We start from the raw sequence: 13,120 nt of genomic DNA on the forward strand, positions 1-13,120 counted from the left end.
ATTGCAGGTTCAGGCACAGTTATTACCCTTCAGGCATCAGGCTCCTGAACCAGTGTGGATAACTTCATAAGGACCTCAACACTGAACTGATTCCACCACCAATGGACTCACTTTCAAGGACTCTACAGCTCACATTCTCAGTTTTGATTTATTTATTTGTTTGTTTGTTTCTTTGTTTATTAATTGGTTCACTTATTTTATTTGCTTTTCTCTGTCTTTGCAGTTTGTCTTCTTTTGCACATTGATTGTCAGTCTTCCTGTGTAGCTTTTCACTGATTCTGTTGCAATGCGTTATTCTACTGTGAATGCCTGCAAGAACATAGACCTCAGGGTGGAATGTGGTGCTGTATATGTACTTTGATAATAAAGTTACTTTGAACTTTGAGGTTTAAAGATCTGAAGTCATCCACTTTAGTAGAAAAAGTAGAAATGTGGAGTATTTTTTAAAATAGATTTAACTTGAAAGGTAACAGTGAGCATGAATCATCGGATGTTAATGTTTAGATTCTGCAAAAAATTAGGGTTCAAATTATGTATTGACTTTTATGGCTCTAAAAAGACTTTCTTACAAGATGCCACACAAGGTTTAGTGAAACTCACATACATCTGAAAGAGAAAAAAGCAGACTGCATCTGGTGCTGAAGTGTGGCTGAGCTAAGAGACTAATGAGTGTGTTTTACGAACCGTGTCAAATGAATACGAATTACTTTTACAATCACATCACCACGGCCCATCATCCAGCTCTGTGCATTTCAGCACCCACATTTGTGGTGCAGGTTATTGAATATTTAGAAATGAAGACTAAATTATGCATTGTTCATTATAATTACCGTACAGGAAACTGGCAGAACAATGTTACATTCCTGTCAATACTGCTTGCTGCATAATCATTTGTAAATACTGTACCGTCATCCAAACTTCCTCTGCAGATGCAGTTTGATTGTTCTTCATTCAAAGGAAGCATCCAGGGGCTGGGTGGGGTTAATCTCAAATGTTGTAAGGCCGGATTGTCACATTAGCACCAGGGCACAGATTCAGAAAATGGATCTGATTAAGATCTCACCAGAAGATCCTTTCCGGACAGGGAATCAATAACTAATAAACTGAGAGCGCAGGTGCCGAGACATCAGGTATAAACTAAATTAAAACTGATAGTTTAAATATTAGGAGCAGAGTTCACATCACTCAATGTGACACAGAATGATAAAATAAATTGGTTTATTGCAGTAGGGGGAATGGACAGATTATTGAATGCTATACAAAAGCCATTGTTGACCAGGTGAGGGACACTGGCTGAAAGAGAGCCTAGTGAGTTGCTACTTGGGGTATTGGAAGTACATGAGAGGTTGTACCTCCATCACCCATGCATTACAATTGATCAACACACAGTAATTGTCATTGGGAAAATTATTCCAGGTTTATTTTTAGTTGGGGGGGATGGAGGAAGAAATGTAACCATCAAATTTATCACAATTGAGCAAGGAACAGTGATGTGGAACGGGGTCACACCACACTGTCATGGAACAGACACGGAGATTGAAAATGGAGTGCAGGGACATGGGACGAGGACACAGAATAGAGAGATGGAGCAAGAGCCCAGGACATGCACATACCTCTGGAATACAGGATTGCCACCAGGGCAGACTAGACTGTTTGGGTCCGTATTTCCTGGAGGTGAGGGGACTGAGGGGCCGCTATTTAAACAGAGATATGTCTCTGTTGACCAGGTGAGGAATAGTGCCACCCACAGCTCCAATCTGCTAATTAAATTTGCCAACAACTCTACACTGATTGGCCTTATCTCAAACAGTAACAAGGTGGCCTACAGGGAAGAAGTCATCTCTCAGACACAGTGGTGTCAAGAAAACAACCTCTCTCTCAATGTCGCAAAAACAAAGGAGCTGGTTGTGGATTACAGGAGGAATGGAGACCGGCTAACCCCTATTGACATCAATGGATCTGGGATTGAGAGGGTAAACAGCTTTAAGTTCCTCGACATCCACTTCACCGAGAACCTCACGTGGTCTGTACACACCAGCTGTGTGGTGAAAAAGGCACAACAGCGTCTCTTTCACCTCGGAGGTTGAGGAAGTTTGCTATGGGCCCCAAAATCCTAAGAACTTTCTACAGGGGCACAATTGCGAGCATCCTGACTGGCTGCATCACTGCCTGGTATGGGAACTGTAACTCCCTTAATTGCAGGACTCTGCAGAGAGTGATACGGACAGCCCAGCGCATCTGTAGTTGTGAACTGCCCATGATTCAGGACATTTACAAAGACAGGTGTGTAAAAAGGGCCCGTAAGATCATTGAGGACCCGAGTCACCCCAACCACAATCTATTCCAGCTGCTACCATCCGGGAAACGGTACCGCAGCATAAAAGCCAGGACCAACAGGCTCCGGGACAGCTTCTTCCACGAGGGCATCAGACTGATGAACTGAAAACTGATTTGAGCATATTTCTATGTTACATTGACTGTTATATTTATTATAAATTATTATAAATTACTATGATCGTACGTTACACATATAGACGGAGATGTAACGTAAATATTTTTACTCCACATGTATGTGAAGGATGTAAGAAACAGTCAATTCACTTAAATTGCTGATTTTTTACGTGAAGCATCACAGAAAGCACTCTATCTAGATGCCTCACAGTTTGTTATGATCTATCTGGATGTCATGTAAATCAAAAGCTTTGCACTGCATCTTGGTACATGTAACAGAAATAATGCACCAGTAATCTCACGAGGACTCAACAGGATAGGCGTTGACACTTTTCCATTGGTGGGAGATCCCCAACAAGGAGACACAGTTACAGAATAGGGGGCCAATCATTTGAAACTGAAATATGTGAACATTTCTTCTTTCCAAGGGAGGAGAATCTCTGGAGTTCTCTGCCCCTGAGGGTGGTGGAGGCCAGGTCAAGAGATAAACATTTGGAAGATCGTAGTGTGGTATGTGATGAGGAAAAGACACAGAAGAGGAGTTGAGGCTAGCATAATCAGCCCTGATCATACTGAGGGAGCGGGTGGCTTAATCCTGGTTCTGGTCTCTCCAGGTTTTGTGATGCTGCGGCTCTGGTGTACTTAGGTCAGCTCTCATATGATGTAGAAATGAAGTAAACAGTTTTGTCAGTGCAGCTGGATCAGAGATCTTCATATCTTCCTGCAACACCGAAATATTTCTAGTTGTATTTTTCTCATTGATAAGCCCTGAAGGCTTCTGGCCCTCCCCACACACTAAAGTTGTGCTGTCATAGCAACCCTTCACGTCTCTTCTCATTTACCACATTACCGTCTCAGTCATTTGGGGTTTCTATGACAACTCCTTCAGAAAACCTCTTCTGTCAGGGTGGTTGTAGCCACAGACCTGGAGTGAGGTCAGAAAAATCTTTGGTAGGTGGAGCAAAAAAACGTGGTCAGATATGCACACAGCTAACATCAGATCAGCCTCTTCATTTGTATCTGTCAGTGTTAGCAAAGCAGGGAAGTCAAAGAATCACACTAAAGAGCTGGAATTACTATAATGCCATAAACATAGCATAAGGAACTCCTGCTGTTGCACTAGCAGTGTCAAAGAAATTTTGATCATAAAATTCTTAAAGAAGTATTAGGGCAACTGTGAAAATCTTGGTGAAAGATGCAAGTGTGAGTCAAATTTCTTAAAGCATAAAAGATCAGGAGAGGGCAGTTGGTTCAGACTGAGATATCACACAGCTGCCAGTGGTGGGCACCTAAGCCTGGGGATGTTTCAGGGGTCAGTTATGGGACAGTCAGACATCTTAGGCTTGTAGGGGTACAGGGGACTATATCAATAGCTGGGGGTGCGATCACACAGGGCATTAACTCAGTGGAGCTGAGGCTCAGTGGATCTGTATACCCACCTTCACAGCTATAGTTTCGCCTGGAGTGAGCAGGCAGGTTAGGTGACAAAGGGTCTGAAACTCACCTGGGATCAGACTGGCTCAGCTCCAGAGGGTCCAGAAGAGGGGATGGGCTTAGTGATAAAGAGGGAGATGGGTGGTGACTGAGAAGGGAGATGTAGTCCTGTGTAACTTTATGTTTACATATGTTTCACAAGCCTGCAAATCGCATCTGCTCAAAGGATTACTGAACCACTTACAGACTCTCCAGCACTGAACAACCAGTGTGAGCATTTAATGAACGAGCGGTGATGTGGCCCTTCAGATTCCTGCTGATATTATTTAGAATCACTACCAATCTCACTCAGGAAGAGTTTTCTCCTCACATCTCACTCTGCTTTCTGGCCTCATTTGAAATCTGTGTTCCTGAACCTTAAATTCTCTGCTGAAATGGAACAGCTACCATTCTCTCTGACATTGTCCACTTCTACATCACCCCATCACTGTTATGTTTTGTAACTTCAAAATGTTAAACTAGTGTTAAAGAAAACAAGGTCAGTCGTATACCTTTTTTCTTTTAGTGTAGCCAGATGATTTGTGCTATTCACATATTTATACATCTAACTTGTAATGGATTATTTAAATGAATATCAATGTTTAGTCAAACATATAGATATATACAATATTTCTTTTTTTTAATTTTTTTATTAGTTTTTCAAAACATTTTACAAATTAAAAACCCCAAATCCCAATGAGGAGCAGTAATACAGTGCAAAATTAAGCATACAATAACAATATGCTACAAAGGAAGAGAATTTAACAAAAAAGCACCTAAATTAAAGACAAGTAAGCTTAGTGTCCTCCCCAAGCCCCACAACACAGGAAGAAAACAACAACAACTCCAGACCGACCACAACACAATATAGAGAGTATAAGTCAGGACAGTCAAACTCCCAGACTGTGAATACACTTAGCAACAAAGGATAATAATGCCTACTACCAGAAAAAAAAGGGAGCTGAAAGCAAGGGTCCGAAAAGAAGAAGAAAAAAAAAGATAAGAAAAAAAAACCCTAGTCAAGAGGAAGGTTATGGAAGTACTCGATAAAAGGTCCCCAGACCTTATGGAACTTTAGATCCGAATTAAGAACTGAATAATGAATTTTTTCGAGGTCCAAGCAGGCCATAATGTCGTTAAGCCATTGCGCATGAGTGGGCGGGGCAACATCTCTCCACCTAAGGATCAAGCGTCTAGCCAGGAGAGAGGCAAAGGATAGTATTCGGCATTTGGTCGGACCCAGACATAAATCTCTCTCGCCCCAAAAACCGAACAGAGCAATTAAGGGGTTTGGTTCTAGGTGCTGATTCAGAATACACGATAATGTAGTGAAGACATCTTTCCAGAATTTCTCCAAGCTAGGACAGAACCAGTACATATGGATGAAAGAGGCCACGCCCCTCTTGCATTTATCACAGAGCGGACTAATGCCAGGGTAGAATCGAGATAGTTTAGATTTAGACATATGGGCTCTATGAACAATCTTAAACTGTAAAAGGCAATGGCGAGCACAAAGAGAGGTTGAGTTAACCGATTTGAGAACTGAGTCCCAGCTCTCCTCGGATAAGGAGATATTTAAATCCTGCTCCCAGGCCATTTTAATTTTATCCACAGGGGCCCGTCGTAAGGCTGCTAGTTTATCTCGGATAATTGAAATTAAACCTTTACCTAGTGGATTAATGGAAAGAAATAGGTCCATAGCATTTTTCACAGGCATTTCAGGAAAGTTAGGAATTAAAGGAGCAGTAAAGTGTCGGATTTGGAGATATCTGAAAAAATTAGCGTTAGGCAGGTTGAACTTAACAGAGAGCTGCTGAAAAGAAGCGAAGCGATTATCAATGAAAAGATCTTCAAAATGTCTAATGCCCTTCCTATACCAAACATGGAATGCTGAATCGTACGTAGTAGGTAAAAAAAGGTGATTATGTGCGACAGGGCTGGAAAAGGAAAATCCTTGGAAACCATAGCATTTCCTGAACTGAGCCCATATATGCAAAGTGTGTCTAACAAGAGGATTAGCTATTGATCAGGGCAGACTACTAGGGAGTGCAGAGCCAAGAAGTGCAGAGATAGATAATTCTTTAGTGGAGCTCAACTCCATTGCCACCCAGTTAGGGCACTCGGGTTGGCCATGGAAGAAAGACCAAAAGGTAGCACAACGTATATTAGCTGCCCAATAATATAAACAAAAGTTAGGTAAAGCCATGCCACCCTCTTTTTTAGATTTTTGGAGGTGGATTTTATTAATTCTAGAGTGCTTATTCTGCCACAGATATGACAAAATAATAGAGTCTAAGGAATCAAAAAAAGATTTAGGAATAAAAATTGGGATAGATTGAAATAAGTATAAAAATTTGGGGAGAACATACATTTTAACAACATTAATACGACCTACCAAAGACATAGCTAGAGGTGACCATTGTACCAGACTCTGTTTTATAGCATATGAAATATTGGCAAAGTTTTCACGAAAGAGATCTTTAAACTTCCTTGTGACTGTAATTCCAGGATAAGTAAATTGATTATGGACTACTTTAAAAGGGAGATCACAAAATGTTAGTTCTTGTGCTTCTTTATTAATTGGGAAAAGTTCACTCTTATGTAAATTAAGTTTATAGCCAGAGATCTGGCTAAACTGGTCAAGAAGTGAAAACATTAGAGGTAAGGATGTAGACGGATTTGAGAGAAAGAGTAATAAGTCATCAGCATAGAGAGAAACTTTATGCTCAACACCCCCTCTCCAAATCCCGGTCAATTCAGGACAGTTTACAATATTTCTCAAACATCGCTGAAATATTAAATACACAACAATTATCTTCCCTGATTCATGGGAACTAACCCCAGCAGCTCTTACCCTCTAGGTGAAGTTCTTCATTATTACACCATGAAATCAGCATTGACCTTAACCAAACTCAATGGAGAAGTTCAATCCAGCCAGTGTTATATTTAAAAATGAATAAAATACATGTCCGTAACTAATGCTTACCGCTTATAAGATGGAGTTAATTTCCAGATGACCATATTTACTGTCAGAACTCAGATTTTGTTCAAATATTTTATTTTCTATCTTTAGTTCAGAAAGTAAATATTGTGACAGAATCAGAATCAGGTTTAATATCATTAGCATATGTCATGAAATTTGTTGACTTGGCGGTGTCAGTACACTGCTGTATATGGTAATAGAGAGAAGAAGAAAACTGAATTACAGGAAGTATAAATAGTTAAATAAGTAGTGCTAAAAACTGGAAAATTATAAAAGTAGTGAGGTAGTGTTCATGGGTTCAATATCCATTCAGATAGCAGATGGCAGAGAGGAAGAAGCTGTTCCTGAATCATTCAGTGTGTGCCTTCAGAATTCTATACCTCCTTCCTAATGGTAGCAATGAGAAGAGGGCGCACATCCTGGGTGATGGTGGTCCTTAATAATGGACACCTCCTTTCTGAGGCACCGCTCTTTGAAAGTGACTTGGATTCTCCAGAGACTAGTACCCATAATGGAGCCGACTAACTTTACAACTCTCTGCGCTTACTTCCATCCTGTGCAGTCACCTCCTCATACCAGAAGAAGATAAAATATAGGAGCAGGAGTAGGCCACCAGGTCACTCAAACCTGCCCCACCATTTACTATGATCTTGGCTGGTCCTTGCTCGCCTCAACATCTGTGTGGTTTTCATGCTAGGAACATGATGAGTTCAGCAGATAGAGCTAGAGCATAAATCAGTACACAGAACAATGATGCTTTAGCCATAATAGAGACTTGCTTGTGAGAGGGACAGGAATGGATGCTCAATGTTACAGGAGTCTGATGCTTTAGAAAAGATAGAGAGAGAGGTAAAAGTTGGATAGATTGTAATGTAATTGCATTATTAATCAGAAACAATATCACAGCTGCACAGGACACAAAGGAGGTCTCATTCACTGAGTATATATGCATAGAACTCAAAAAAAAAAGGTACAATCACTCTGATGAGATTATTCACCAGACACACCAACCACCATGGGGACATTGGGAATAAAATATACAGGCACATTAAAGAAAGGTGCAAAAACAACAGTTGTTATAAACTGTAACTTCAACTTCCCTAAATTAGACTGGGACCTTCTTAGTGCAAAGAGTTTAGATGGGACAGAATTTGCTTTGTGCATCCAGGAAATTTCCTTCAATCATGATGTAGATAGTCCATTAAGAAGAGAGTCCAACTGGTCCTGATGATAGGTAATGAGCTTAGCCAAGTGACTGACCCTTCCTTGGAAGAACAGTTAGGAACAGTGATCAATACTAAAGTTTTAAGATAGCTATATATTAAGATAAGTATTGTCCTTACAGGAAAGCATTAAATTGGAGCAAGATAAATTACAAAAGTCTTAGAAACAAGGGTGAGTTAATTGGAAATAGCTTATTTTGGCAAGTCCACATTTGATGTGGATGGTGTTTAAAGACCATCTGCACAGGGTATATGTTCCAGTAAGAAGGAAGAACAAGGATGGCAAGGTAAAGGTATTTTGGATGTCAAGAGAGGTGGTGAATTTAGTCAAGAAGAAAAATAAAATGTGGATAAGATTTAGGAAGCTAAAGTCAAACAGAGCACTTGGGGATTATAAAGAAGCCAGAAACAAACTCCACAGGGAATTAGAAAAACCGGGAGGAGCCAGGAAAAATCCTTGGCAATTAGGATTAAAGAGAATCCCAAACCATTTTACACATATATCAAGAACAATAGGATAACTAGGGAGTGGGTAGGATCACTCAAAGATAAAGGAGGGAACATGTGCTTGGAGGTGGAGGATATGGGTAAGGTCCTCAATGAGTTCTTTACACTAGTATTCACCATAGAAGACAGAGGGTAATGATCAATGGGGATCCACACTGGAACCTTTGTCATTTGTGATACATATAAATGACCTGGATTGAAATATAAATGGGGTGGTTAGTGGGTTAGTATGTAGACAATCTGAAGATTGGTGATGTCGTGAATAGCACAGAAGTCTGGCAAATGATACAGCAGGATATAAATCAGCTGAAGGTAAATGTGGGGAAATGACAGATGCACATTAAACTGGCCAAATGTGTATTGTTGCACTTTGGGATATTAAAGGGACAGTACACTGTTGATGGACAGACAGATCTTGGGGTCCAAGTCCACAGCTTCCTGAAAGTGGCTACACAGGTTGAGAATGTGGTAAAGAATGCAAATGGAATGCTTACCTTTTAATTGAGAAATTAAGTTCAAGTGTCAGGATATTACATTGCAGCTTTGTAAACGTCTGGTTAAGCCACACCTGGAGTTTTGCATTCAGTTCTGGTTTCCCAATTTACGGGAAGGATGTGGAGGGTTTGCACAGTGTGCAGATGCAGTTTATCAGGATGCTGTCCGGATCAGTGGAGGTAGCTAATAAGGAAAGTTCAGACAAACTTGGGTAATCTTCTTAGAAGTGACAGAGTGTGAGGGAAAATCTGATAGGGTAGTGAAGCCAATGTTGTAATTAGTTGCCAACAATGTGAATGGGAAGAGGAGGGCAGGCTGGAGGAGTGCTAAGAAAGCGATTTGTGTTCCTAACGACTTTACTCTTCCCTTTATGTCTCCTGACCGCAGGAGTATACCGTCGATGTGTTTTTCCGTCAGAGCTGGAGAGATGAACGGCTCAAATTTAAAGGGCCTATGCGCATTTTGCCACTGAACAACCTCCTGGCCAGCAAGATCTGGACTCCAGACACCTTCTTTCACAATGGGAAGAAGTCAGTGGCACATAACATGACCACTCCAAACAAGCTGTTGAGGCTGGTGGACAATGGTACCTTGCTCTACACCATGCGGTAAGAAATCACTCAGTTCAGAGCTCAGCTGCTCTTCGTTCAAGTTATCCAAAGTCTATATCAAAACCTGTTTACATCACCAAGCGGAATGCACCACTTACTAATAAAAATCCAAGTAAATTTCAAATAAAATTTATTAGCAGAGTACATACATGTCACCACATGCAATCCTAAGATTACCTGCCAGCATACTTAACAAATCTTAGAATAGTAACTGTAAACAGGATCAACGAACAAAAAATTGTGCAAATGCAAATATAAGCAAATTGCAATAAATAACGAGTATGAAATAACAAGGTAAAGGGTCCTTAAAGTGAGACCATTGGTTGTTGGAACACCAGAAATAGAATGAGTGTAGTTCAAGGTTGAGGGGTAGTAACTGTTCTTGAACCTGGTGGTGTGAGCCCTGAGGCACCGGTACCATCTACGTGATGGCAGCAGCGAGAAAAGAGCATGGCCTGGGTGGTGAGGATCTCTGATGATGGATGCTGCTTTTCTACGGTAACATTTCATGTGAATGTGCTCTATGGTTGGCAGGGTTTTACCCATGACATACTAGACCAAATCCACTACCTTTTGTAGGATTTTCCGCTCAAAGGCATTGGTGTTTCCATACCAGGCTGTAATGCAGCCGGTCAGCACACTGTCCACTACACGTCTATAGAGGTTTGCCAAGGTTTTTGATGACATGGCCATTCTGCACAGACTCCAGGGGAAGTAGAGGAGCTCTCATGCTTTCTTTGCAACTATGCTAACAATCATTAGTAATTCTTAGCACTGACCAATTTGGATATGGAGTAAAATGCAAAATTCTGGAGAAACTTAGTGGTCAAGCCATATCCTGGAAGGAAATGGGTAGATATGATGTATTAGGTTGAGACTTTTCATCTGGGTCTATTCCTCCTGCTGAATCCCTTGCTCCATATCCCAGAATCTGCAGGGTCTTGTATCTCCAGTTTGGATTTGTTTATCATAGTGTTATGGGTGGTTAGGGTACGGGCACAACCATGGATGGCAGAATCTAATGTCCATTCCACCTTTTCTGGACAGTGAATACTTCAATTCAATTACTAGTGTGCTGTCTACTCACTTCAGAATAGACTATGTCAATGGGGGAGTGGAGTTGTGCCTGGGCCAGAATGGAGCTGGTCAGGAGCTTTTCTTCAAAATGATATCAGTAAGCCATTCTACTTTGAACAGAATCCAGATGATTCATCACCTGTTTACTTTAGTTAAGCTTGTAAATTAGATTCTCCTTTTTAAAAGCTGGCTGACCGTATAGGGCTACATATTATCAAATCATGAGGGATATAGATAAGGTGGATGGCCTTTTTTCTCCAGGGTAAGGGGAGTCCACAACTAGAATGTATAGGTTCGAGGTGAGCGGGAAAAGATTTAAAAGGGACCTGAGGGGGAAGTTTTCACATGAGTACATGGAACAAGAAAGTGGTGGCAGAAGCGGGTGCAAAATCAATATTCACTAAAACGCTTGGGCAGGAACATGGATTGGATGGATTTAGAGGGATTGAGTCAAATGTGGGCAAATTGGACTAACTCTGGCAGGTATCTCAGTCGGCATGGAAATGATGGGCTGAAGAACCTGCTGCATAACTCTTTCACTTGAAGATTCTGACTTTTTCAGTTGAATTGCAGTTCTTGGGTTTGGTTCTGAATATAAAGAGAACTATTTTCAAAACAGTTGTGTGCTTCAGTGCAAGGCCCTGGTCTCATGAGGTGCTGTTTGAACTGATGTAAGTTTATTGCCTGTGCCTCTACTCATGAGCACTTCTTGCTTTCCGGAGCTAGCCTCGTATTTTAAATGAAAGCCTTATCAGGAAAAAGTCAAGCCACGGTCAGGATCATGGTGGTCAGGCTGACCATGGAAGGTTCTTGTCCTGCAGCAACTGAACTCTGGATCTGCGGCCTTCATTTCTCTGACGCCCTGCCCACTCATACCAAGCTTTGTGGTTATTTGTCTTCACTTGCTCTTCTCCAACATGACAATTACTTACACAAAGTTGTTACAAAATCTCTCCGGCATTGCACAACGTTGAATGCAGAAATCCAAGTTTTGCATTTATGTTTGTGAGTCTGTGCACATGATTGTGCCTGCTAATGCACACAATGATTATATGCAAGAATGCCAATGGGCAAATTAGAAGTCTGCTCTGTCATTTAATGATTGAGCTGACTGTATAATTCCCATCATCCTGCAGAAGCGATCCACCCCATCCCTTTGTTATTCACACCCTCTCCACCTCAGCCTTCCATGCAATCAAATTCCCTGCTTCCCTTCTTTACCAGGGGAGTTGAGGCCACTTGGCCCGTCAAACCTATCCCATCATGCCTAATCTATGCTGGACTGAACCAGTTCCCCATTAACCTCAGCTGAGATTCAGATTAGTTTGCTATAATATAGACATGGATGGAATGAATTTCCTTGCTCACTGCATAAGTAATAGACACAATATATTATTGTATAATGTGATCCAGTGATGAGCACAAAAACAACGGGGTGGTGCAAAGTAATGATGGAGCATTAAAGACCCCCACCACCCAGAGTACGCCCTCTTCTCATGGTTATCATCAGGAAGGAGGGACAGAAACCCAAAGGCATACACTCAGCTACTCAGCATCAACTTCCTCCCCTCTGCCATCTGATTCCTACATGGACATTGAACCCATGAACATTACTTCACTATTTTTTATTTCTGTTTTTTTTTGCACTACTTATTTTAACTTAACTATTTAATAGACATATATACTTAATGTAATTCAGTTTTTTTCATATATTAATTTATCGCATAATTCATTGTACTTTTGCTGCAAAGTTAACAAATTTCACGACATATGCTGGTGACATTAAATCTGATTCTGAATATTATGGAACATACTGAAGAAATGCAATTATAAATGCTGAGGTGGCAATAGTGGAAGAGGTATAACTAAGGCACCATTAGGGAGGGGATAAATTCATAGAGTCAGACAGCATAGAAGCAAGCCCTTCAGTTCATTGCATCCATGATCACCAAGATGCCCATTTGCCAGCATTTGGCTCCTAACCTTGTAAACCTTTCCTATCCATACACCTTCCCTATCCATACACCTTTCCTATCCATACACCTTCCCTATCCATACACCTTTCCTGTCAAAACACCTTCCCTATCCATACACCTTTCCTGTCAAAACACCTTCCCTATCCATACACCTTTCCTGTTGAAACACCTTCCCTATCCATACACCTTTCCTGTCAAAACACCTTCCCTATCCATACACCTTCCCTATCCATACACCTTCCCCATCCATACACCTTCCCTATCCATACACCTTCCCTATCCATACACCTTTCCTATCCATACACCTTCCCCATCCATACACCT

At 41.1% G+C, this 13,120-nt stretch overlaps 1 protein-coding gene across 2 annotated transcripts in view; it reads left to right on the forward strand.

Moving 5' to 3' along the window:
• Positions 1–13,120, forward strand: part of LOC140734481 (gamma-aminobutyric acid receptor subunit alpha-3-like) — a 507,133-nt gene that overhangs the window by 227,370 nt on the left and 266,643 nt on the right. For both annotated transcript variants that reach the window (XM_073058484.1, XM_073058483.1), the window contains exon 5: positions 9,520–9,740. In XM_073058484.1, coding sequence (XP_072914585.1) covers positions 9,520–9,740 — 221 coding nt within the window. The remainder of the gene's footprint in view (positions 1–9,519; positions 9,741–13,120) is intronic.

The sequence above is a fragment of the Hemitrygon akajei genome, chromosome 10, assembly GCF_048418815.1.
Source record: "Hemitrygon akajei chromosome 10, sHemAka1.3, whole genome shotgun sequence".
Taxonomy (NCBI): domain Eukaryota; kingdom Metazoa; phylum Chordata; class Chondrichthyes; order Myliobatiformes; family Dasyatidae; genus Hemitrygon; species Hemitrygon akajei.